Genomic DNA, 25343 nt, shown 5'->3' with positions numbered 1-25343 from the left:
ACGCAAAGTGAACCAGGCACATAGAGTGAACGGGGCACATGGAGTGAACGGGGCACACGGAGTGAACAGGGCACAATGAAAATGAACGGGACACATGGAGTGAACAGGGCACATGGAAAGTGAATGGGGCACATGGAAAGAGAATGGGGCACACGGAAAGTGAACGCGGCACACGGAAAGTAAACGGGGCACACGGTGTGAACAGGACACACGGAGTGAACATGGGCACACGGAATGTGAACGGGGCACACACAAAGTGAACAGGAAACACGGAAAGTGAACGGGGCACAAGCAAAGTGAATGGGGCACATGGAAAGTAAACAGGGCACACGGAAAGTAAACGGGGCACACGGAAAGTGAACAGGGCACACAGAGTGAACGGGGCACACGGAAAGTGAACGGGGCACACTCAAAGTGAACGGGGCACACGGAAAGTGAACAGGGCACATGGAAAGTGAACAGGGCACACAGAGTGAAACGGGCACACGGAAAGTGAACGGGGCACACGGTGTGAACGGGGCACACGGAGTGGACAGGGCACATGGAACGTGAACGGGACACATGGAGTGAACAGGGCACATGGAAAGTGAACGCGGCACACGGAAGGTGAACAGGAAACATGGAAAGTGAATGGGGCACACGGAAAGTGAATGGGGCACACGGAAAGTGAACAGGAAACATGGAAAGTGAATGGGGCACACGGAGTGAACGGGGCACACGCAAAGTGAAAGGGGCACACGCAAAGTGAACGGGGCACACGGGACGTAAACAGGGCACATGGAGTGAACAGGGCACACGGAGTGAACGGGGCACACGGAAAGTGAATGGGGCACACGGAAAATGAACAGGGCACACGGAGTGAACAGGGAGCACGCAAAGTGAACGGGGCACACGGAGTGAACGGGACACACAGAAAGTGAACAGGGCACACACAAAGCGAACGGGGCACACGGAAAGAAAACAGGGCACACGCAAAGTGAACAGGGCACACAGAGTGAACGGGGCATACGGAAAGTGAACGGGGCACACGCAAAGTGAACAGGGCACACGGAAAGTGAACAGGGCACACAGAGTGAACGGGGCATACGGAAAGTGAACGGGGCACACGCAAAGTGAACAGGGCACACGGAAAGTGAACAGGGCACACAGAGTGAATGGGGCACACGTAAAGTGAATGGGGCACACGGAAAATGAACAGGGCACACGGAGTGAACAGGGAGCACGCAAAGTGAACGGGGCACACGGAGTGAACAGGACACACAGAAAGTGAACAGGGCACACAGAGTGAACCGGGCACACGGAAAGTGAATGGGGCACATGGAAAATGAACAGGGCACACGGAGTGAACAGGGCACACGCAAAGTGAACGGGGCACACGGAGTGAACGGGGTACACGGAGTGAACGGGGCACACGGAGTGAACGGGGCACACGGAAAGTGAACGGGGTACACGGAAAGTGAACGGGGCACACGGAGTGAACAGAGCACATGGAACGTGAAAGGGACACATGGAGTGAACAGGGCACATGGAAAGTGAACAGGGCACACGCAAAGTGAATGGGGCACACGGAAAGTGAATGGGGCACACGGAAGGTGAATGGGGCACATGGAAAGTGAATGGGACACACGGAAAATGAACAGGAAACACGGAAAGTGAATGGGGCACACGGAGTGAACGGGGTACACGGAGTGAACATGGGCACACGGAATGTGAACGGGGCACACGCAAAGTGAACAGGAAACACGGAAAGTGAACGGGGCACACGCAAAGTGAACGGGGCACACGCAAAGTGAACGGGGCACATGGAAAGTAAACGGGGCACACGGAAAGTAAATGGGGCACACGGAAAGTGAATGGGGCACACGGAAAGTGAACAGGAAACACGGAAAGTGAATGGGGCACACGGAGTGAACGGGGCACACGCAAAGTGAAAGGGGCACACGCAAAGTGAACAGGGCACACGGGACGTAAACAGGGCACATGGAGTGAACAGGGCACACGGAGTGAACGGGGCACACGGAAAGTGAATGGGGCACACGGAAAATGAACAGGGCACACGGAGTGAACAGGGAGCAGGCAAAGTGAACGGGGCACACGGAGTGAACGGGACACACAGAAAGTGAACAGGGCACACGGAAAATGAACAGGGCACACGGAGTGAATAGGGCACACGCAAAGTGAACGGGGCACACTGAGTGAACGGGACACACAGAAAGTGAACAGGGCACACACAAAGCGAACGGGGCACACGGAAAGAAAACAGGGCACACGCAAAGTGAACAGGGCACACAGAGTGAACGGGGCATACGGAAAGTGAACGGGGCACACGCAAAGTGAACAGGGCACATGGAAAGTGAACAGGGCACACAGAGTGAACGGGGCACACGTAAAGTGAATGGGGCTCACGGAAAATGAACAGGGCACACGGAGTGAACAGGGAGCACGCAAAGTGAACGGGGCACACGGAGTGAACGGGACACACGGAAAGTGAACGGGGCACACACAAAGTGAGCGGGGCACACGGAAAGTGAATGGGGCACATGGGAAGTGAACAGGAAACACAGAAAGTGAATGGGGCACACGGAAAGTGAATGGGGCACATGGAAAGTGAATGGGGCACACGGAAAGTGAATGGGGCACATGGAAAGTGAATGGGGCACATGGAAAGTAAACAGGGCAGACGGTGTAAACAGGGCACACGGAGTGAACATGGGCATACGGAATGTGAACGGGGCACACGCAAAGTGAACAGGAAACACGGAAAGTGAACGGGGCACACGCAAAGTGAACGGGGCACATGGAAAGTAAACGGGGCACACCGAAAGTAAACAGGGCACACGGAAAGTGAATGGGGCACACGGAAAGTGAACAGGAAACACGGAAAGTGAATGGGGCACACGGAGTGAACGGGGCACACGCAAAGTGAACGGGGCACACGCAAAGTGAACGGGGCACACGGGAAGTAAACGGGGCACACAGAGTGAACGGGGCACACGCAAAGTGAATGGGGCACATGGAAAATGAACAGGGCACACGGAGTGAACAGGGCACATGCAAAGTGAACGGGGCACACGGAGTGAACGGGACACACAGAAAGTGAATGGGGCACACGGAGTGAACGGGACACACAGAAAGTGAACGGGGCACACACAAAGCGAACGGGGCACACGGAAAGTGAATGGGGCACACGCAAGGTGAACCAGGCACACAGAGTGAACGGGGCACACGGAGTGAACCGGGCACACGGAGTGAACGGGGCACACGGAAAGTGAACGGGGCACACGGAGTGAACGGGGCACACGGAGTGAACAGAGCACATGGAAAGTGAACAGGGCACATGCAAAGTGAATGGGGCACACGGAAAGTGAATGGGACACACGGAAAGTGAACAGGAAACACGGAAAGTGAATGGGGCACAAGGGGTGAACGGGGTACACGCAAAGTGAACGGGGCACACGCAAAGTGAACGGGGCACACGCAAAGTGAACGGGGCACACGGGAAGTGAACAGGGCACATGGAGTGAACAGGGCACACGGAGTGAACAGGGCACACGGAGTGAACGGGGCACACGCAAAGTGAATGGGGCACACGCAAAGTGAACAGGGCACACGGAGTGAACAGGGCACACGCAAAGTGAACGGGGCACACGGAGTGAACGGGACACACAGAAAGTGAACAGGGCACACACAAAGCGAACGGCGCACACAGAAAGAAAACGGGGCACACGCAAAGTGAACAGGGCACACGTAAAGTGAATGGGGCACACGGAAAATGAACAGCGCACACGGAGTGAACAGGGCACACGCAAAGTGAACGGGCACACTGAGTGAACGGGGCACACGTAAAGTGAATGGGGCACACGGAAAATGAACAGGGCACACGGAGTGAACAGGGCACACGCAAAGTGAACGGGGCACACGGAGTGAATGGGGCACACAGAGTGAACGGGGCATACGGAAAGTGAACGGGGCACACACAAAGTGAACGGGGCACACGGAAAGTGAACAGGTCACACGGAGTGAACAGGGCACACGCAAAGTGAACGGGGCACACGGAGTGAACGGGACACACAGAAAGTGAACGGGGCACACGGAAATTAAACGGGGCACACGGAACGTGAACAGGGCACACAGAGTGAACGGGGCACACGGAAAGTGAACGAGGCACACGGAAAGTGAACAGGGCACACAGAGTGAACGGGGCACACGGAAAGTGAACGGGGCACACGGAAAGTGAACAGGGCACACAGAGTGAACGGGGCACACGGAAAGTGAACGAGGCACACGGAAAGTGAACAGGGCACACAGAGTGAACGGGGCACACGGAGTGAACGGGGCACACGCAAAGTGAATGGGGCACATGGAAAGTGAACAAGGCACAGAGAGTGAACGGGGCACACGGAAAGTGAACGGGGCACACGGAACGTGAACGGGGCACACGGAGTGAACAGGGCACACGCAAAGTGAACGGGGCACACGCAAAGTGAACAGGGCACACGCAAAGTGAACAGGGCACACGGAGTGAACGGGGCACACGCAAAGTGAATGGGGCACACGGAAAATGAACAGGGCACACAGAGTGAACAGGGCACACGGAAAGTGAACGGGGCACACATAAAGTGAATGGGGCACACGGAAAGTAAACAGGGCACACGGAAAGTAAACGGGGCACACGGAAAGTGAACGGGGCACACAGAGTGAACGGGGCACACAGAGTGAACGGGGCACACGGACTGAACGGGGCACACGCAAAGTGAACCAGGCACACAGAGTGAACGGGGCACACGGAAAGTGAACGGGGAACACGGAAAGTGAACGGGGCACACGGAAAGTGAATGAGGAACACGGAGTGAACAGGGCACACGGAAAGTGAACGGGGAACACGGAAAGTGAACGGGGCACACGGAAAGTGAATGAGGAACACGGAGTGAACAGGGCACACGGAAAGTGAACCAGGCACACGCAAAGTGAATGGGGCGCACGCAAAGTGAATAGGACACACGGACTGAACGGGGCAGACGCAAAGTGAACCAGGCACACAGAGTGAACGGGGCACACGGAGTGAACGGGGCACACGGAGTGAACAGGGCACACGGAAAGTGAACAGGGAACACGGAAAGTGAACGGGGAACACGGAAAGTGAACGGGGAACACGGAAAGTGAACGGGGCACACAGAGTGAACGGGGCACACGGAGAGTGAACAGGGGACACGGAAAGTGAATAGGACACACAGACTGAACGGGGCACACGCAAAGTGAACGGGTACATGCAAAGTGAATGGGGCACACGGAAAGTGAATGGGGCACATGGAAAGTGAATGGGCCACACAGAAAGTGAATAGGACACACGGACTGAACGGGGCACACGCAAAGTGAACGGGTACATGCAAAGTGAATGGGGCACACGGGAAGTGAATGGGGCACACGGAGTGAACATGGGCACACGGAAAGTGAATGGGGCACACGGAAAGTGAATGGGGCACACGGAAAGTGAACAGGAAACACGGAAAGTGAACGGGGCACACGGAAAGTGAACAGGAAACACGGAAAGTGAACGGGGCACAAGCAAAGTGAACGGGGCACATGGAAAGCAAACGGGGCACTCGGAAAGTAAACGGGGCACACGGAAAGTGAATGGGGCACATGGAAAGTGAACAGGAAACATGGAAAGTGAACGGGGCACACGGAGTGAACGGGGCACACGGAGTGAACGGGGCACACGCAAAGTGAACGGAGCACACGCAAAGTGAACGGGGAACATGGGAAGTAAACGGGGCACATGGAGTGAACGGGGCACACGGAGTGAACAGGGCACACGTAAAGTGAATGGGGCACACGGAAAATGAACAGGGCACACGGAAAGTAAACGGGGCACACGGAAAGTGAATGGGGCACACGGAAAGTGAATGGGGCACATGGAAAGTGAATGGGGCACACGGAAAGTGAATGGGGCACACAGAAAGTAAACAGGGCACACGGTGTGAACAGGGCACAGGGAGTGAACATGGGCACATGGAATGTGAACAGGGCACACGCAAAGTGAACGGGGCACACGCAAAGTGAACGGGGCACACGGAAAGTAAACGGGGCACACGGAAAGTGAATGGGGCACACGGAAAGTAAACAGGAAACACGGAAAGTGAATGGGGCACACGGAGTGAACGGGGCACACGCAAAGTGAACGGGGCACACGGGAAGTAAACAGGGCACATGGAGTGAACAGGGCACACGGAGTGAACGGGGCACACGCAAAGTGAATGGGGCACACGGAAAATGAACAGGGCACACGGAATGAACAGGGCATACGTAAAGTGAACGGGGCACACGGAGTGAACGGGGCACACGTAAAGTGAATGGGGCACACGGAGTGAACGGGGCACACGTAAAGTGAATGGGGCACACGGAAAATGAACAGGGCACACGGAGTGAACAGGGAGCACGCAAAGTGAACAGGGCACACAGAGTGAACGGGGCATACGGAAAGTGAACGGGGCACACACAAAGTGAACGGGGCACACAGAGTGAACGGGGCACACTGAAAATGAACAGGGCACACGGAGTGAACAGGGCACACGCAAAGTGAACGGGGCTCACGGAGTGAACGGGACACACAGAAAGTGAACAGGGCACACACAAAGTGAACGGGGCACATGGAAAGTGAATGGGGCACACGGAAAGTGAACAGGAAACACAGAAAGTGAATGGGGCACACGGAAAGTGAATGGGGCACACGGAAAGTAAACAGGGCAGACGGTGTAAACAGGGCACACGGAGTGAACATGGGCACACGGAAAGTGAACGGGGCACACGCAAAGTGAACAGGAAACACGGAAAGTGAACGGGGCACACGCAAAGTGAACGGGGCACATGGAAAGTAAACGGGGCACACAGAAAGTAAACAGGGCACACGGAAAGTGAACGGGGCACACGCAAAGTGAACAGGAAACACGGAAAGTGAACGGGGCACACGCAAAGTGAACGGGGCACACGGGAAGTAAACGGGGCACATGGAGTGAACAGGGCACACGGAGTGAACGGGGCACACGCAAAGTGAACGGGGCACACGGAGTGAACGGGACACACAGAAAGTGAACGGGGCACACACAAAGCGAACGGGGCACACGCAAAGTGAACCAGGCACACAGAGTGAACGGGCCACACGGAGTGAACGGGGCACACGGAGTGAACGGGGCACATGGAAAGTGAACAGGGCATACGGAGTGAACGGGGCACATGGAGTGAACAGGGTACACGCAAAACGAACAGGGCACACGCAAAGTGAATGGGGCACACGCAAAGTGAATAGGACACACGGAGTGAACGGGTCACACGCAAAGTGAACGGGGCACATGCAAAGTGAACCGCGCACACAGAGTGAACGTGGCACATGGAAAGAGAACGGGGCACACGCAAAGTGAATGGGGCATACGGAGTGAACGGGGCACACGGAATGAACAGGGCACATGGAAAGTGAACGGGGCACATGGAAAGTGAACAGGGCATACGGAGTGAACGGGGCACATGGAGTGAACAGGGTACACGCAAAACGAACAGGGCACACGCAAAGTGAATGGGGCACACGCAAAGTGAATAGGACACACGGAGTGAACGGGTCACACGCAAAGTGAACGGGGCACATGCAAAGTGAACGGGGCACATGGAAAGCAAACGGGGCACTCGGAAAGTAAACGGGGCACACGGAAAGTGAATGGGGCACACAGAAAGTGAACAGGAAACATGGAAAGTGAACGGGGCACACGGAGTGAACGGGGCACACGCAAAGTGAACGGGGCACACGCAAAGTGAACGGGGCACACGGAGAGTAAATGGGGCAGACGGAAAGCGAACGGGGCACACGGAGTGAACGGGGCACACGTGAAGTGAATGGGGCACACGGAAAATGAACAGGGCACACAGAAAGTAAACGGGGCACACGGAAAGTGAACGGGGCACACGGAAAGTGAATGGGGCACATGGAAAGTGAATGGGGCACACGGAAAGTGAATGGGGCACACGGAAAGTAAACAGGGCACACGGTGTGAACAGGCCACACAGAGTGAACATGGGCACACGGAATGTGAACGGGGCACACGCAAAGTGAACGGGGCACACGCAAAGTGAACGGGGCACACGGAAAGTAAACGGGGCACACGGAAAGTGAATGGGGCACACGGAAAGTGAACAGGAAACACGGAAAGTGAATGGGGCACACGGAATGAACGGGGCACACGCAAAGTGAACGGGGCACACGCAAAGTGAACGGGGCACACGGGAAGTAAACAGGGCACATGGAGTGAACAGGGCACACGGAGTGAACGGGGCACACGCAAAGTGAATGGGGCACACGGAAAATGAACAGGGCACACGGAGTGAACAGGGCACACGCAAAGTGAACGGGGCACACAGAGTGAACGGGGCATACGGAAAGTGAACGGGGCACACACAAAGCGAATGGGGCACACGGAAAGTGAACAGGGCACACAGAGTGAACGGGACACACAGAAAGTGAACGGGGCACACACAAAGTGAACGGGGCACACGGAAAGTGAATGGGGCACACGGAAAGTGAACAGGAAACACAGAAAGTGAATGGGGCACACGGAAAGTGAATGGGGCACATGGAAAGTGAATGGGGCACACGGAAAGTAAACAGGGCAGACGGTGTAAACAGGGCACATGGAGTGAACATGGGCACACGGAAAGTGAATAGGGCACACGCAAAGTGAACAGGAAACATGGAAAGTGAACGGGGAACACGCAAAGTTAACGGGGCACATGGAAAGTAAACGGGGCACACCGAAAGTAAACAGGGCACACGGAAAGTGAATGGAGCACACGGAGTGAACGGGGCACACGGAGTTAACAGGGCACACGCAAAGTGAACTGGGTACATGGAAAGTGAACGGTGCACACGGAAAGTGAACGGGGCACATGGTGTGAATGGGGCACATGGAATGTGAACAGGGCACATGGAGTGAACGGGGCACACGGAAAGTGAATGGGGCACACGGAGTGAATTGGGCACACACAAAGTGAACGGGGCACACGGAAAGTGAACGGGACACATGGAAAGTGAACTGGTCACACGGAAAGTGGGCACACGGAAAGTGAACGGGCACACGGAAAGTGAACGGGACATGTGGAAAGTGAACTGGGCACACGCAAAGTGAACGGGACACATGGAAAGTGAACGGGACACGTGGAAAGTGAACTGGGCACACGGAAAGTGAACGGGGCACACGGAAAGTGAATGGGGCACACGGAAAGTGAACAGGAAACACAGAAAGTGAATGGGGCACACGGAAAGTGAATGGGGCACACGGAAAGTGAATGGGGCACACGGAAAGTAAACAGGGCAGACGGTGTAAACAGGGCACACGGAGTGAACATGGGCACACGGAATATGAATGGGGCACACGCAAAGTGAACAGGAAACACGGAAAGTGAACGGGGCACACGCAAAGTGAACGGGGCACATGGAAAGTAAACGGGGCACACCGAAAGGAAACAGGGCACACGGAAAGTGAATGGGGCACACGCAAAGTGAACAGGAAACACGGAAAGTGAATGGGGCACACGGAGTGAACGGGGCACACGCAAAGTGAACGGGGCACACGGAAAGTGAATGGGGCACACGGAAAGTGAACAGGGCACACGGAGTGAACGGGGCACACGCAAAGTGAATGGGGCACACGGAAAATGAACAGGGCACACGCAAAGTGAACGGGGCACACGGAGTGAACGGGACACACAGAAAGTGAACGGGGCACACGGAGTGAACGGGACACACAGAAAGTAAACGGGGCACACGCAAAGTGAACCAGGCACACAGAGTGAACGGGGCACACGGAGTGAACGGGGCACATGGAGTGAACAGGGCACACGGAAAGTAAGGGGGGCACACGCAAAGTGAATGGGGCACACGGAAAGTGAATGGGGCACACGGAGTGAACGGGGCACACGGAGTGAACAGAGCACACGCAAAGTGAATGGGGCACACGGAAAGTGAATGGGGCACATGGAAATTAAACGGGGTACACAGAGTGAACGGGGCACACGGAGTGAACAGAGCACACGGAATGTGAACAGGAAACACGGAAAGTGAACGGGGCACACGGAGAGTGAACAGGGGACACGGAAAGTGAATAGGACACACAGACTGAACGGGGCACACGCAAAGTGAACGGGTACATGCAAAGTGAATGGGGCACACGGAAAGTGAATGGGGCACATGGAAAGTGAATGGGCCACACAGAAAGTGAATAGGATACACGGACTGAACGGGGCACACGCAAAGTGAACGGGTACATGCAAAGTGAATGGGGCACACGGAAAGTGAATGGGGCACACGGAGTGAATGGGGCACACGAATTGAACATGGGCACACGGAAAGTGAATGGGGCACATAGAAAGTGAACAGGAAACACGGAAAGTGAACGGGGCACACGGAAAGTGAACAGGAAACACGGAAAGTGAACGGGGCACAAGCAAAGTGAACGGGGCACATGGAAAGCAAACGGGGCACTCGGAAAGTAAACGGGGCACACGGAAAGTGAATGGGGCACACGGAAAGTGAACAGGAAACATGGAAAGTGAACGGGGCACACGGAGTGAACGGGGCACACGCAAAGTGAACGGGGCACACGCAAAGTGAACGGGGCACACGGAGAGTAAATGGGGCACACGGAAAGTGAACGGGGCACACGGAGTGAACGGGGCACACGTAAAGTGAATGGGGCACACGGAAAATGAACATGGCACACGGAAAGTAAATGGGGCACACGGAAAGTGAATGGGGCACACGGAAAGTGAATGGGGCACACGGAAAGTGAATGGGGCACACGGAAAGTAAACAGGGCACACGGTGTGAACAGGCCACACAGAGTGAACATGGGCACACGGAATGTGAACGGGGCACACGCAAAGTGAACGGGGCACACGCAAAGTGAACGGGGCACACGGAAAGTAAACGGGGCACACGGAAAGTGAATGGGGCACACGGAAAGTGAACAGGAAACACGGAAAGTGAATGGGGCACACGGAATGAACGGGGCACACGCAAAGTGAACGGGGCACACGCAAAGTGAACGGGGCACACGGGAAGTAAACAGGGCACATGGAGTGAACAGGGCACACGGAGTGAACGGGGCACACGCAAAGTGAATGGGGCACACGGAAAATGAACAGGGCACACGGAGTGAACAGGGCACACGCAAAGTGAACGGGGCACACGGAGTGAACGGGGCACACGCAAAGTGAACGGGGCACACGGAAAGTGAATGGGGCACACGGAAAGTGAACAGGGCACACGGAGTGAACGGGGCACACGCAAAGTGAATGGGGCACACGGAAAATGAACAGGGCACACGCAAAGTGAACGGGGCACACGGAGTGAACGGGACACACAGAAAGTGAACGGGGCACACGGAGTGAACGGGACACACAGAAAGTAAACGGGGCACACGCAAAGTGAACCAGGCACACAGAGTGAACGGGGCACACGGAGTGAACGGGGCACATGGAGTGAACAGGGCACACGGAAAGTAAGGGGGGCACACGCAAAGTGAATGGGGCACACGGAAAGTGAATGGGGCACACGGAGTGAACGGGGCACACGGAGTGAACAGAGCACACGCAAAGTGAATGGGGCACACGGAAAGTGAATGGGGCACATGGAAATTAAACGGGGTACACAGAGTGAACGGGGCACACGGAGTGAACAGAGCACACGGAATGTGAACAGGAAACACGGAAAGTGAACGGGGCACACGGAGAGTGAACAGGGGACACGGAAAGTGAATAGGACACACAGACTGAACGGGGCACACGCAAAGTGAACGGGTACATGCAAAGTGAATGGGGCACACGGAAAGTGAATGGGGCACATGGAAAGTGAATGGGCCACACAGAAAGTGAATAGGATACACGGACTGAACGGGGCACACGCAAAGTGAACGGGTACATGCAAAGTGAATGGGGCACACGGAAAGTGAACAGGAAACATGGAAAGTGAACGGGGCACACGGAGTGAACGGGGCACACGCAAAGTGAACGGGGCACACGCAAAGTGAACGGGGCACACGGAGAGTAAATGGGGCACACGGAAAGTGAACGGGGCACACGGAGTGAACGGGGCACACGTAAAGTGAATGGGGCACACGGAAAATGAACATGGCACACGGAAAGTAAATGGGGCACACGGAAAGTGAATGGGGCACACGGAAAGTGAATGGGGCACACGGAAAGTGAATGGGGCACACGGAAAGTAAACAGGGCACACGGTGTGAACAGGCCACACAGAGTGAACATGGGCACACGGAATGTGAACGGGGCACACGCAAAGTGAACGGGGCACACGCAAAGTGAACGGGGCACACGGAAAGTAAACGGGGCACACGGAAAGTGAATGGGGCACACGGAAAGTGAACAGGAAACACGGAAAGTGAATGGGGCACACGGAATGAACGGGGCACACGCAAAGTGAACGGGGCACACGCAAAGTGAACGGGGCACACGGGAAGTAAACAGGGCACATGGAGTGAACAGGGCACACGGAGTGAACGGGGCACACGCAAAGTGAATGGGGCACACGGAAAATGAACAGGGCACACGGAGTGAACAGGGCACACGCAAAGTGAACGGGGCACACGGAGTGAACGGGGCACACGCAAAGTGAACGGGGCACACGGAAAGTGAATGGGGCACACGGAAAGTGAACAGGGCACACGGAGTGAACGGGGCACACGCAAAGTGAATGGGGCACACGGAAAATGAACAGGGCACACGCAAAGTGAACGGGGCACACGGAGTGAACGGGACACACAGAAAGTGAACGGGGCACACGGAGTGAACGGGACACACAGAAAGTAAACGGGGCACACGCAAAGTGAACCAGGCACACAGAGTGAACGGGGCACACGGAGTGAACGGGGCACATGGAGTGAACAGGGCACACGGAAAGTAAGGGGGGCACACGCAAAGTGAATGGGGCACACGGAAAGTGAATGGGGCACACGGAGTGAACGGGGCACACGGAGTGAACAGAGCACACGCAAAGTGAATGGGGCACACGGAAAGTGAATGGGGCACATGGAAATTAAACGGGGTACACAGAGTGAACGGGGCACACGGAGTGAACAGAGCACACGGAATGTGAACAGGAAACACGGAAAGTGAACGGGGCACACGGAGAGTGAACAGGGGACACGGAAAGTGAATAGGACACACAGACTGAACGGGGCACACGCAAAGTGAACGGGTACATGCAAAGTGAATGGGGCACACGGAAAGTGAATGGGGCACATGGAAAGTGAATGGGCCACACAGAAAGTGAATAGGATACACGGACTGAACGGGGCACACGCAAAGTGAACGGGTACATGCAAAGTGAATGGGGCACACGGAAAGTGAATGGGGCACACGGAGTGAATGGGGCACACGAATTGAACATGGGCACACGGAAAGTGAATGGGGCACATAGAAAGTGAACAGGAAACACGGAAAGTGAACGGGGCACACGGAAAGTGAACAGGAAACACGGAAAGTGAACGGGGCACAAGCAAAGTGAACGGGGCACATGGAAAGCAAACGGGGCACTCGGAAAGTAAACGGGGCACACGGAAAGTGAATGGGGCACACGGAAAGTGAACAGGAAACATGGAAAGTGAACGGGGCACACGGAGTGAACGGGGCACACGCAAAGTGAACGGGGCACACGCAAAGTGAACGGGGCACACGGAGAGTAAATGGGGCACACGGAAAGTGAACGGGGCACACGGAGTGAACGGGGCACACGTAAAGTGAATGGGGCACACGGAAAATGAACATGGCACACGGAAAGTAAATGGGGCACACGGAAAGTGAATGGGGCACACGGAAAGTGAATGGGGCACACGGAAAGTGAATGGGGCACACGGAAAGTAAACAGGGCACACGGTGTGAACAGGCCACACAGAGTGAACATGGGCACACGGAATGTGAACGGGGCACACGCAAAGTGAACGGGGCACACGGAAAGTAAACGGGGCACACGGAAAGTGAATGGGGCACACGGAAAGTGAACAGGAAACACGGAAAGTGAATGGGGCACACGGAATGAACGGGGCACACGCAAAGTGAACGGGGCACACGCAAAGTGAACGGGGCACACGGGAAGTAAACAGGGCACATGGAGTGAACAGGGCACACGGAGTGAACGGGGCACACGTAAAGTGAATGGGGCACACGGAGTGAACGGGACACACAGAAAGTGAACGGGGCACACGGAAAATGAACAGGGCACACGGAGTGAACAGGACACACAGAAAGTGAACGGGGCACACACAAAGTGAACGGGGCACACGGAAAGTGAATGGGGCACACGGAAAGTGAACAGGAAACACAGAAAGTGAATGGGGCACACGGAAAGTGAATGGGGCACACGGAAAGTAAACAGGGCAGACGGTGTAAACAGGGCACATGGAGTGAACATGGGCACACGGAAAGTGAATAGGGCACACGCAAAGTGAACAGGAAACACGGAAAGTGAACGGGGAACACGCAAAGTTAACGGGGCACACCGAAAGTAAACAGGGCACACGGAAAGTGAATGGGGCACACGGAAAGTGAACAGGAAACACGGAAAGTGAATGGGGCACACGGAGTGAACAGGGCACACGCAAAGTGAACGGGGCAGACGCAAAGTAAACGGGGTACATGGAGTGAACAGGGCACACGGAGTGAACGGGGCACACGCAAAGTGAATGGGGCACACGGAAAATGAACAGGGCACATGGAGTGAACAGGGCACACGGAAAGTGAACGGGGCACACGGAGTGAACGGGACACACAGAAAGTGAACGGGGCACACACAAAGCGAACGGGGCACACGGAAAGTAAACGGGGCACACGCAAAGTGAACCAGGCACACAGAGTGAATGGGGCACACGGAAAGTGAATGGGGCACACGGAAAGTGAATGGGGCACACGGAAAGTGAACGGGGCACACGGAGTGAACGGGGCACAGGGAGTGAACAGAGCACATGGAACGTGAAAGGGACACATGGAGTGAACAGGGCACATGGAAAGTGAACGGGGCACACGCAAAGTGAATGGGGCACACGGAAAGTGAATGGGGCACACGCAAAGTGAATGGGGCACACGGAAAGTGAACAGGGCACACGCAAAGTGAATGGGGCACATGGAAAGTGAATGGGGCACACTGAAAGTGAATGGGGCACACAGAGTGAACGGGGCACACGGAGTGAACGGGGCACATGGAGTGAACAGGGTACACCCAAAACGAACAGGGTACACGCAAAGTGAATGGGGCACACGCAAAGTGAATGAGACACACGCAAAGTGAATAGGACACACGGAGTGAACGGGTCACACGCAAAGTGAACGGGGCACATGCAAAGTGAACCGCGCACACAGAGTGAACGTGGCACATGGAAAGAGAACGGGGCACACGCAAAGTGAATGGGGCACACGGAGTGAACGGGGCACACGGAGTGAACAGGGCACACGCAAAGTGTACTGGGTACATGGAAAGTGAACGGTGCACACGCTAAGTGAACGGGGCACACGGAAAGTGAACGGGGCACATGGTGTGAATGGGGCACATGGAAAGTGAACATGGCACATGGAGTGAACGGGGCACACGGAAAGTGAATGGGGCACACGGAGTGAATTGGGCACATGCCAAGTGAATGGGGCACACGGAAAGTGAACAGCGCACACACAAAGTGAACGGGGCACACGGAAAGTGAACGGGACACATGGAAAGTGAACTGGGCACACGGAAAGTGGGCACACGGAAAGTGAACGGGCACATGGAAAGTGAACGGGACACGTGGAAAGTGAACTGGGCACACGCAAAGTGAACGGGACACATGGAAAGTGAACGGGACACGTGGAAAGTGAACTGGGCACACGCAAAGTGAACGGGACACATGGAAAGTGAACGGGACACGTGGAAAGTGAACTGGGCACACGCAAAGTGAACGGGACACATGGAAAGTGAACGGGACACGTGGAAAGTGAACTGGGCACACGGAAAGTGAACGGGACACACGGAAAGTGAACGGGGCACATGGAAAGTGAACGGGGCACACGGAAAGTGAACAGGACACACGGAAAGTGAACAGGACACACGGAAAGTGAACGGGGCACATGGAGTGAATGGGGCACACGGAAAGTGAACGGGGCACACGGAAAGTGAACGGGGTGCTTGGGGAGTGAAAAGTTCAGAAGGGGAGTGAACGTGATACCTTTTGGTTGATAGATAGGCTTTGGGGAGCCAATTGGCCATCTCTTACATAAACACAGGGTTGATGATCTGATTGTCCTTCCCCTTGGCTGGATCATTATTTGATTCTATGATTTCTTGTCAGTTGGTGAGTGATAGTTTCACCAGAAAAAAAATCAATTGCTCTATCATTGCAAGTTGTTCAGTGTTATTGCCCATATTCCAATCAATTTAATCAGGTCCATTTTTCCTGAAGGTTGCTGCACAGGTGGAAAGAGTGGTCAAGAAGGCATATGGTATGCTTGCTTTAATTGGACGGGGTATTGAGTATAAGAGCTAGCAAGTCATGTTAAAATTGTACAAGACATTGGTTTGGCCGCATTTTGAATACTGTGTACAGTTCTGGTCGCCACATTACCAATAGGATGTGGATGCTTTGGAGAGGGTGCAGAGAAGGTTTACGAAGATGTTGCCTGGTATGGAAGGTGCTAGCTATGAAGAGAGGCTGAGTAGGTTAGGTTTATTTTCACTAGAAAAAAGGAGATTGAGGGGAGACCTGACTGAGGTTTACAAAATCACGAAGGGTATAGACAGGGTGGATAGAGACAAGCTTTTGCCCAGGGTAAAGGATTCAATAACGAGGGGTCATGCTTTCAAGGTGAGAGGTGGAAAGTTTAAGGGGGATGCACGCAGCAAGTACCTCACACAGAGGGTGGTGGGTGTCTGGAACGCGTTGCCAGCAGAGGTGGTAGAGGCAGACACGTTAGATTCATTTAAGATGTGTCTGGTCAGATGCATGAGTAGGTGGGGAGCAGAGGGATACAAATGCTTAGGAATTGGGCAACAGGTTTAGTCAGTGGATTTGGATCGGCTCAGGCTTGGAGGGCTGAAGGGCCTGTTCTTGGGCTGTAAACTTTCTTTGTTCTTCCACCAACTGAGATTAGATTAGATTCTCTACACTATGGAAACAGGCCATTTGGCCCAACAAGTCCACACTGACCCTCTGAAGAGTAACCCACCCAGACCCATCCCTTATCCAAATTTACCCCTGACTCCTGCACCTCACACTATGGGCAATTTAGCATGGCCAATTCACCTCACCTGCACATCTTTGTGACTGTGGGAGGAAACCGAAGAATCCAGGGGAAACCCACGCAGACACAGGGAGAATGTGCACACTCCACACAGACAGTTACTCAAGGCTGGAATTGAACCTGAGTCCCTGGCGCTCTGAGGCAGCAGTGCTAACCACTGAGCCACCGTGCCAGCCATAAAGGATTCATTTCCATGAAAGACTCTCCTTGAACCTCTGCCTTTGTGTGAGGTGTGGTGACCCTCAGATTAAACCATCACCTGTCATCTCCGTCCGTAGTGAGCGACAGCCCGATGTGATTATGGCAACTTTCTGTGATGCTGACCTGTTGCTGGGTGAGCTGCTGTTTAATGTCATTGTTGTCGACAGCAATGTCCTTCTGAGCCTCTAGATGCTGATCCACTTCATCCATCCAACTTTGTAGCATCTTCCTTGACTCACTGAACTGCAAAGACAAGCATCACAGGGTCAAACAGTCCAATTCTCAACAAGAATGGGGGCAGGGTTAACACAGAATCATAGAATTGATATGATGCAGGAGGGGGCCATTTGGTCCATCCAATCTGCACTGCAAACCGCATTAGCCAGTTACAATCTCATCATTGTGAGGCAGGTCGTGCCTCACAAACCTTATTGAATTCTTTGAAAAGGTGACGAAGGAGGTTGATGAGGGGAAAGCGGTAGATGTGGTATATATGGATTTTAGTAAGGCGTTTGATAAGGTTCCCCATGGTAGGCTACTGCAGAAAATACGGAGATATGGCATTGAGGGTGAGTTGGAGGTTTGGATTAGGAATTGGCTGGATGGAAGAAGACAGAGGGTAGTAGTTGATGGCAAAGTTTCTTCATGGAGTGCCGTCACTAGCGGTGTTCCGCAAGGATCTGTTTTGGGACCATTGCTGTTTGTCATTTTTATAAATGACCTGGAAGAGGGGTTAGAAGGTTGGGTGAGCAAGTTTGCGGATGATACGAAAGTCGGAGGAGTTGTTGACAGTGAGGAAGGATGTGGCAGGTTACAGCAGGATATAGAGAAGCTGCAGAGCTGGGCAGAAAGGTGGCAGATGGAATTCAATGTAGCTAAGTGCGAGGTGATTCACTTTGGGAAGAATAACAAAAAGATGGGGTACTGGGCTAATGGTCGGATACTTGGTAGTGTGGATGAGCAGAGGGATCTTGGTGTCCATGTACACAGATCTCTGAAAGTTGCCACCCAGGTAAATAGTGCAGTGAGGAAGGCATATGGCGTACTGGCTTTTATTGGTAGAGGAATTGAGTTCCGGAGTCCTGAGGTCATGATGCAGTTGTATAAGACTCTGGTGCGGCCGCATCTGGAATATTGAGTGCAGTTTTGGTCGCCATACTATAGGAAGGATGTGGAGGCACTGGAACGGGTGCAGAGGAGGTTTACCAGGATGTTGCCTGGTATGGAAGGAAGATCGTATGAGGAAAGACTGAGACACTTGGGGTTGTTTTCATTGGAGAAAAGAAGGTTTAGGGGTGACTTGATTGAGGTGTACAAGATGATTAGGGGGTTAGATAGGGTTGACAGTGTGAACCTTTTCCCGCGTATGGAGTCGGGTATTACAAGGGGGCATAGCTTTAAATTAAGGGGGGGTAGATATAGGACTGAAGTTAGGGGTAGGTTCTTCACTCAGCGAGTCGTAAGTTCATGGAATGCCCTGCCAGTAGCAGTGGTGGACTCTCCCTCTTTATGGGCATTTAAGCGGGCATTGGATAGGTATATGGAGGATAGTGGGTTAGTATAGGTTAGGTGGGCTTGGATCGGCGCAACATCGAGGGCCAAAGGGCCTGTACTGCGCTGTATTCTTCTATGTTCTATGTTCTATCATGTTATCACTGCCATAGTACTTAGTGCAGCTTCCATTCCCACTCAGTCTGGGGTTTGTGAGAAATGATCTGAGTTTCACAGAGGATGAGAGCATTCTCCAGCCTGATGTTAAAGGGAATATGATGATATTTATGAAGTGCACTGTAAGCTCTGTGTCTGGTTTTTTTTTCCCTGCCTTTAAAAACAGAGCCACAAGGATCAAAAAAATCTGTTGTTAGTCACAGAAATTTACCCAGAGCTGCTGCATCATTTCACAGTGAGGAATTTGCTTCCTCATCTTGTCAACTGTGTGTTTTGAGGTGATGGGATCCTGCAGTGTACAGCCAATCAGGAGCTAGAGAGTTGTTCACAAGTGAGACCTATGGATCCCAGCTAACGGAGCGGGTTGGCCCTAGAAACAAGTTACAGGCTCACTGACACAGAGAGAGAGAGAGAGAGAGAGACATACACACACAAACAGGAGGGTATGCTGTTCTCCCCAGCAGAAGCTGCCTCTTCTCTGCAGTAGAAAAAAACTCCAGTCAAATTAACTGGTTACTTTTCCTGCAGCAGTTGCTGTGACTTTTAAATTGATAAACAGATTGGTCAGGTGGACAGATCAGTGACAGATGGAATTTATTCTGTTGAAGGCCAATTTTGAGGGTATTAGGCAAGAACTTTCGAAAGCTGATTGGAGGCTGGAAAATGGGAAGCCTTCAGAAATGAGATAACAAGAATCCAGAGAAAGTATATTCCTGTCAGGGTGAAAGGGAAAGCTGGTAACTATAGGGAATGCTGGATGACTAAAGAAATTGAGGGTTTGGTTAAGAAAAAGAAGGAAGCATATGTCAGGTATAAACAGGATAGATCGAGTGAATCCTTAGAAGAGTATAAAGGCAGTAGGAGTATACTTATGAGGGAAATCAGGAGGGCAAAAAGGGGACATGAGATAGCTTTGACAAATAGAATTAAGGAGAATCCAAAGGGTTTTTACAAATACATTAAGGACAAAAGGGTAACTAGGAAGAGAATAGGGCCCCTCAAAGATCAGCAAGGCAGCCTTTGTGTGGAGCCACAGAAAATGGGGGAGATACTAAATGAATATTTTGCATCAGTATTTACTGTGGAAAAGGATATGGAAGATATAGACTGTAGGGAAATAGATGGTGACATCTTGCAAAATGTCCAGATATACAGAGGAGGAAGTGCTGGATGTCTTGAAACGGTTAAAGGTGGATAAATCCCAGGACCTGATCAGGTGCACCCGAGAACTGTGTGGGAAGCCAGAGAAGTGATTGCTGGGCCTTTTGCTGAGATATTTGTATCATCGATAGTCACAGGTGAGGTGCCGGAAGACTGGAGGTTGGCTAACGTGGTGCCACTGTTTAAGAAGGGTGGTAAGGACAATCCAGGGAACTATAGACCGGTGAGCCTGATGTTGGTGGTGGGCAAGTTGTTGGAGGGAATCCTGAGAGACAGGATGTACATGTATTTGGAAAGGCAAGGATTGATTAGGGATAGGAGAAAGTGAGGACGCAGATGCTAGGGATCAGAGCTTAAAAATGTGTTGCTGGAAAAGCGCAGCAGGTCAGGCAGCATCCAAGGAGAAGGAGAATCGACGTTTCGGCATAAGCCTGAAGAAGGGCTTATGCCTGAAACGTCGATTCTCCTTCTCCTTTGATGCTGCCTGACCTGCTGCGCTTTTCCAGCAACTAATTAGGGATAGTCAACATGGCTTTGTCTGTGGAAAATCATGTCTCACAAACTTGATTGAGTTTTTTGAAGAACTAACAAAGAAGATTGATGAGGGCAGAGCAGTAGATGTGATCTATATGGACCTCAGTAAGGCATTCGACAAGGTTCCCCATGGGACACTGGTTAGCAAGGTTCGATCTCATAGAATACAAGGAGAACTAGCCATTTGGATACAGAACTGGCTCAAAGGTAGAAGACAGAGGGTGGTGGTGGAGAGTTGTTTTTCAGACTGGTGGCCTGTGACCAGTGGAGTGCTACAAGGATCGGTGCTGGGCCCTCTACTTTTTGTCATTTACATAAATGATTTGGATGCGAGCATAAGAGGTACAGTTAGTAAGTTTGCAGATGACACCAAAATTGGAGGTGTAGTGGACAGCGAAGAGGGTTACCTCAGATTACAACAGGATCTGGACCAGATGGGCCAATGGGCTGAGAAGTGGCAGATGGAGTTTAATTCAGATAAATGTGAGGTGCTGCATTTTGGGAAAGCAAATCTTAGCAGGATTTATACACTTAATGGTAAGGTCCTAGGGAGTGTTGCTCAACAAAGAGACCTTGGAGTGCAGGTTCATAGCTCCTTGAAAGTGAAGTCGCAGGTAGATAGGATAGTGAAGAAGGCGTTTGGTATGCTTTCCTTTATTGGTCAGAGTATTGAGTACAGGAGTTGGGAGGTCATGTTGCAGCTGTACAGGACATTGGTTAGGCCACTGTTGGAATATTGCGTGTAATTCTGGTCTCCTTCCTATCGGAAAGATGTTGTGAAACTTGAAAGGGTTCAGAAAAGATTTACAAGGATGTTGCCAGGGTTGGAGGATCTGAGCTACAGGGAGAGGCTGAACAGGCTGGGGCTGTTTTCCCTGGAGCGTCAGAGGCTGAGGGGTGACTTTATAGAGGTTTATAAAATCGTGAGGGGCATGGATAGGATAAATAGACAAAGTATTTTCCCTGGGGTCGGGGAGTCCAGAACTAGAGGGCATAGGTTTAGGGTGAGAAGGGAAAGATATAAAAGAGACCTAAGGGGCAACGTTTTCACGCAGAGGGTGGTATGTGTATGGAATGAGCTGCCAGAGGAAGTGGTGGAGGCTGGTACAATTGCAACATTTAAGAGGCATTTGGATGGGTATATGAATAGGAAGGGTTTGGAGGGATATGGGCCGAGTGCTGGCAGGTGGGAACTAGATTGGGTTGGGATGTCTGGTCGGCATGGACAGGTTGGACCGAAGGGTCTGTTTCCGTGCTGTACATCACTATGACTATAAAAGTGAAGTGATGCACTTGGAAGAAGGAACAAGCGAAGGGAGTACTCAGTGAATGGCAGGACACTAGGAAACTCAGAGGGATCATACAGTCAGAATCCTACAGCATGGAGACAGGCCTTTTGGTCCAAATGGATCCATGCCGACCAAAACATCCATCCACGCTAGCCCCATTTCCCTGCACTTGGCCCTGATGAAGGGCTTCTGCCTGATTCTCCTGCTCCTTGGATGCTGCCTGACCGGCTGTGCTTTTCCAGCACCACACACTTCGACTCTGACTCCAGCATCTACAGTCCTCACTTTCTCCATATCCTTGTAAACCTTTCCTATCCATGTCTATGTCCAAATGCCTTTTAAATGTTATTAATGTACCCGCCTCAACCACTTCCTCTGGCACCCTCTGTGTAAAAACAGTTGTCCCTTGGGTTGCCTTTTATTCTTTCCCCTCTCACCTTAAACTGATGCCCTCTAGTCCTCGATTCCCCAACCCTGGGAAAAAGACTGAGTGCATTCACCCTATCCCGGCCTTTCATGATCTTATACATCTCTATAATGTTCCCCCCTCAGTCTCCTACGCTCGAAAGGAAAATGTCCTAGCTTGTCCAACCTCTCCCTAAAACTCAGACCATGGAGTCCAGACAATATCCTTGTAAATTTCTTCTGCGTTCTTTCTAGATTAGTAACGTCCTTCCTACAACAAGGTGACCAAAACTGAACGCAGTACTCCAAGCGTGGTCTCACCAACATCCTGGATAACAGCAACATAACTTCCCAACTTCTATACTCAATGACCTGACTGATAAGAGCCAGTCTACCAAAAGCCTTCATCATTGCCCTGTCAACCTGGGACACCACTTTCAGAGAACTGTGAACCTGAACTCCAAGGTCCCTCTGTTCCATGACATTCCTTAAGGCCCTACCATTCACCGTGAAATTCCTACCTTGATTTGACTTTCCAAAATGCAAGACCTCACACTTATCTACATTTGCCGAGAGGTGCGAGGGAGGAACGAAGGACTTCTGGGGAGTTTTTAAGTGGGTGAGATCTAAACCTGAGACCCTACACCATAGGAGAAAGTGAGGACTGCAGATGCTGGATATCAGAGCTGAAAAATGTGTTGCTGGAAAAGCGCAGCAGGTCAGGCAGCATCCAAGGAACAAGAGAATCGACGTTTCGGGCATGAGCCCTTCTTGCTGAAGAACGTCGATTCTCCTGCTCCTTGGATGCTGCCTGACCTGCTGCGCTTTTCCAGCAACACATTTTCAACCCTACACCACAGGGCCTCCCTCCTTCCCACCTCCTCTAACCTTACTAAGAGTCTGTAAACTAGGTAAGTTTTCAGGTTTCTCTTTTTTTTTCCTTCTCTTCCTTTGTTTAGTTCTGCGCGGGCTTTCAGAATATCGGGATATGGATGTCAGGGTAGTTGCGTGCTCCTCCTGCAGAATGTGGCAGGTGAGGGACATTTGCGGGAAGTGCGCCCAACTCCAGCTCCTCGAAAACTGAGTTGGGGAACTGGAGCTGGAGCTGGATGAACTATGGATCATCCGGGAGTCTGAGGGGGAAATTGAGAGGATGGACAGGGAAGTGATCACTCCCCAGATACAAGATAAGGACAGCTGGATTACTGTCACGGGGACGAAAGGGAACCGATGGTCAGAGCAGAGATCCCCTGTGGCCGTTCCCCTCAGCAATAAGTATACCGTTTTGGATACTGCTGGTGGAGTCAGCCTGCCAGGGGTAAGCCATGGTTGTCAGGTCTCTGGCACTGAGCCTGGCACTGTGGCTCAGAAGGGAAGGGTGGGAAATAGAAAAGCGCTAGTAATAGGGGACTCAATAGTTAGACGGATTGACAGGAGATTTTGTGGTCAGGAACGGGACTCCCGGAAGGTACGTTGCCTCCCTGGTGCCAGGGTCCGGGATGTCGCCGATCGGGTTCACAAGATTCTAAAGGGGGAGGGGGACCAGCCAGAAATCGTGGTACATATCGGCACCAATGATACAGCCAGGAAAGGGATTGAGGATCTGAAAAGTGACTACAGAGCGTTAGGTTGGAAGCTGAAGAGCAGGACGAGTAGAGTAGTGATCTCGGGTTTGCTACCGGTGCCACGAGATAGTGAGATGAGGAACAGTCAGCAAATGTAGCTTAACACGTGGCTGTGAGGCTGGTGCAGGAGGGAGGGCTTCAGATACCTAGACCATTGGGATACCTTCTGGGGAAGGTGGGACCTGTACATGAAGGACGGGTTGCACCTGAACTGGAGGGGCACAAATGTCCTGGGTGGGAGATTTGCTCGTGCGATTCGGAAGGGTTTAAACTAGTTTGGCAGGGGGGTGGGAATCGGAGCCACATGTCTGAGAGGGGGTCAGTTGCAGACAGGACAGTGGTAGGATGTAGTGAATCTATCGGGAAGGTTTCTCACGCAATGAAACAAAGGGATCGTTAAAGTGTGTCTGCTTTAACTCAAGGAGTATCAGAAGAAAGAATGATAAACTTAGAGCATGGATCAGTACATGGGGCTATGATGTTGGGGGCATAATGGAGACATGGGTTTGGAATTTCAGAAATCGGTTGGCTGACAGAAGGCAGAGAGTGGTTGTAGATGAAAAGTATTCTGCCTGGAGGTCAGTGTTGAATGGGGTCTCGCAGGGTTCTCTGCTCTTTGTAGTTTTTATAAATGACTTGGATGAGGAGGTTGAGGGGTGGGTTAGTAATTTTGCAGATGACACAAAGGTTGGAGGTATCATCGATAGTATCGAGGGCTACTGCAGGCTGCAGCGAGACATAGACGGGATGCAGAGCTGGGCTGAGAAATGGCAGATGGAGTTCAACCTGGATAAATGTGAAGTGATGCATTTTGGAAGGTTGAACTCGAATGCTGAATATAGGATTAAAGACAGGATTCTTGGCAGTGTGGAGGAACAGAGGGATCTGGGTGTGCAAGTACATAGATCCCTCAAAGTTGCCACCCAAGTGGATAGGGTTGTTTAGAAAGCATATGGTGTTTTGGCTTTCATTAACAGGGTTTAAGAGCCGTGAGGTTTTGCTACAGCTCTACGAGTCCCTGGTGAGACCACACTTGGAATATTGTGTCCAGTTCTGGTCGCCCTACTATAAGAAAGATACAGGCTTTGGAGAGGGTGGAAAGAAGGTTTAGCAGGATGCTGCCTGGACTGGAGGGCTT

The 25343-nt window shown here is 52.4% G+C and overlaps 1 protein-coding gene across 4 annotated transcripts in view; it reads right to left on the bottom strand.

Moving 5' to 3' along the window:
- LOC148150047 (microtubule-actin cross-linking factor 1, isoforms 6/7-like) overlaps positions 1–25343 on the bottom strand; it is a 332243-nt gene that overhangs the window by 172583 nt on the left and 134317 nt on the right. For all 4 annotated transcript variants that reach the window (XM_087987754.1, XM_087987755.1, XM_087987756.1 and 1 more), the window contains exon 18: positions 17647–17766. In XM_087987754.1, the coding sequence (XP_087843880.1) occupies positions 17647–17766 (120 nt within the window). The remainder of the gene's footprint in view (positions 1–17646; positions 17767–25343) is intronic.

The sequence above is a fragment of the Chiloscyllium plagiosum genome, unplaced genomic scaffold (genome assembly GCF_037043375.1).
Source record: "Chiloscyllium plagiosum isolate Xiang-an unplaced genomic scaffold, Cpla_swu_hap1 HiC_scaffold_5, whole genome shotgun sequence".
Lineage (NCBI taxonomy): Eukaryota > Metazoa > Chordata > Chondrichthyes > Orectolobiformes > Hemiscylliidae > Chiloscyllium > Chiloscyllium plagiosum.
Note: the sequence above shows the minus strand (reverse complement) of the source record. Positions and strands in the feature narration are given on the sequence as shown.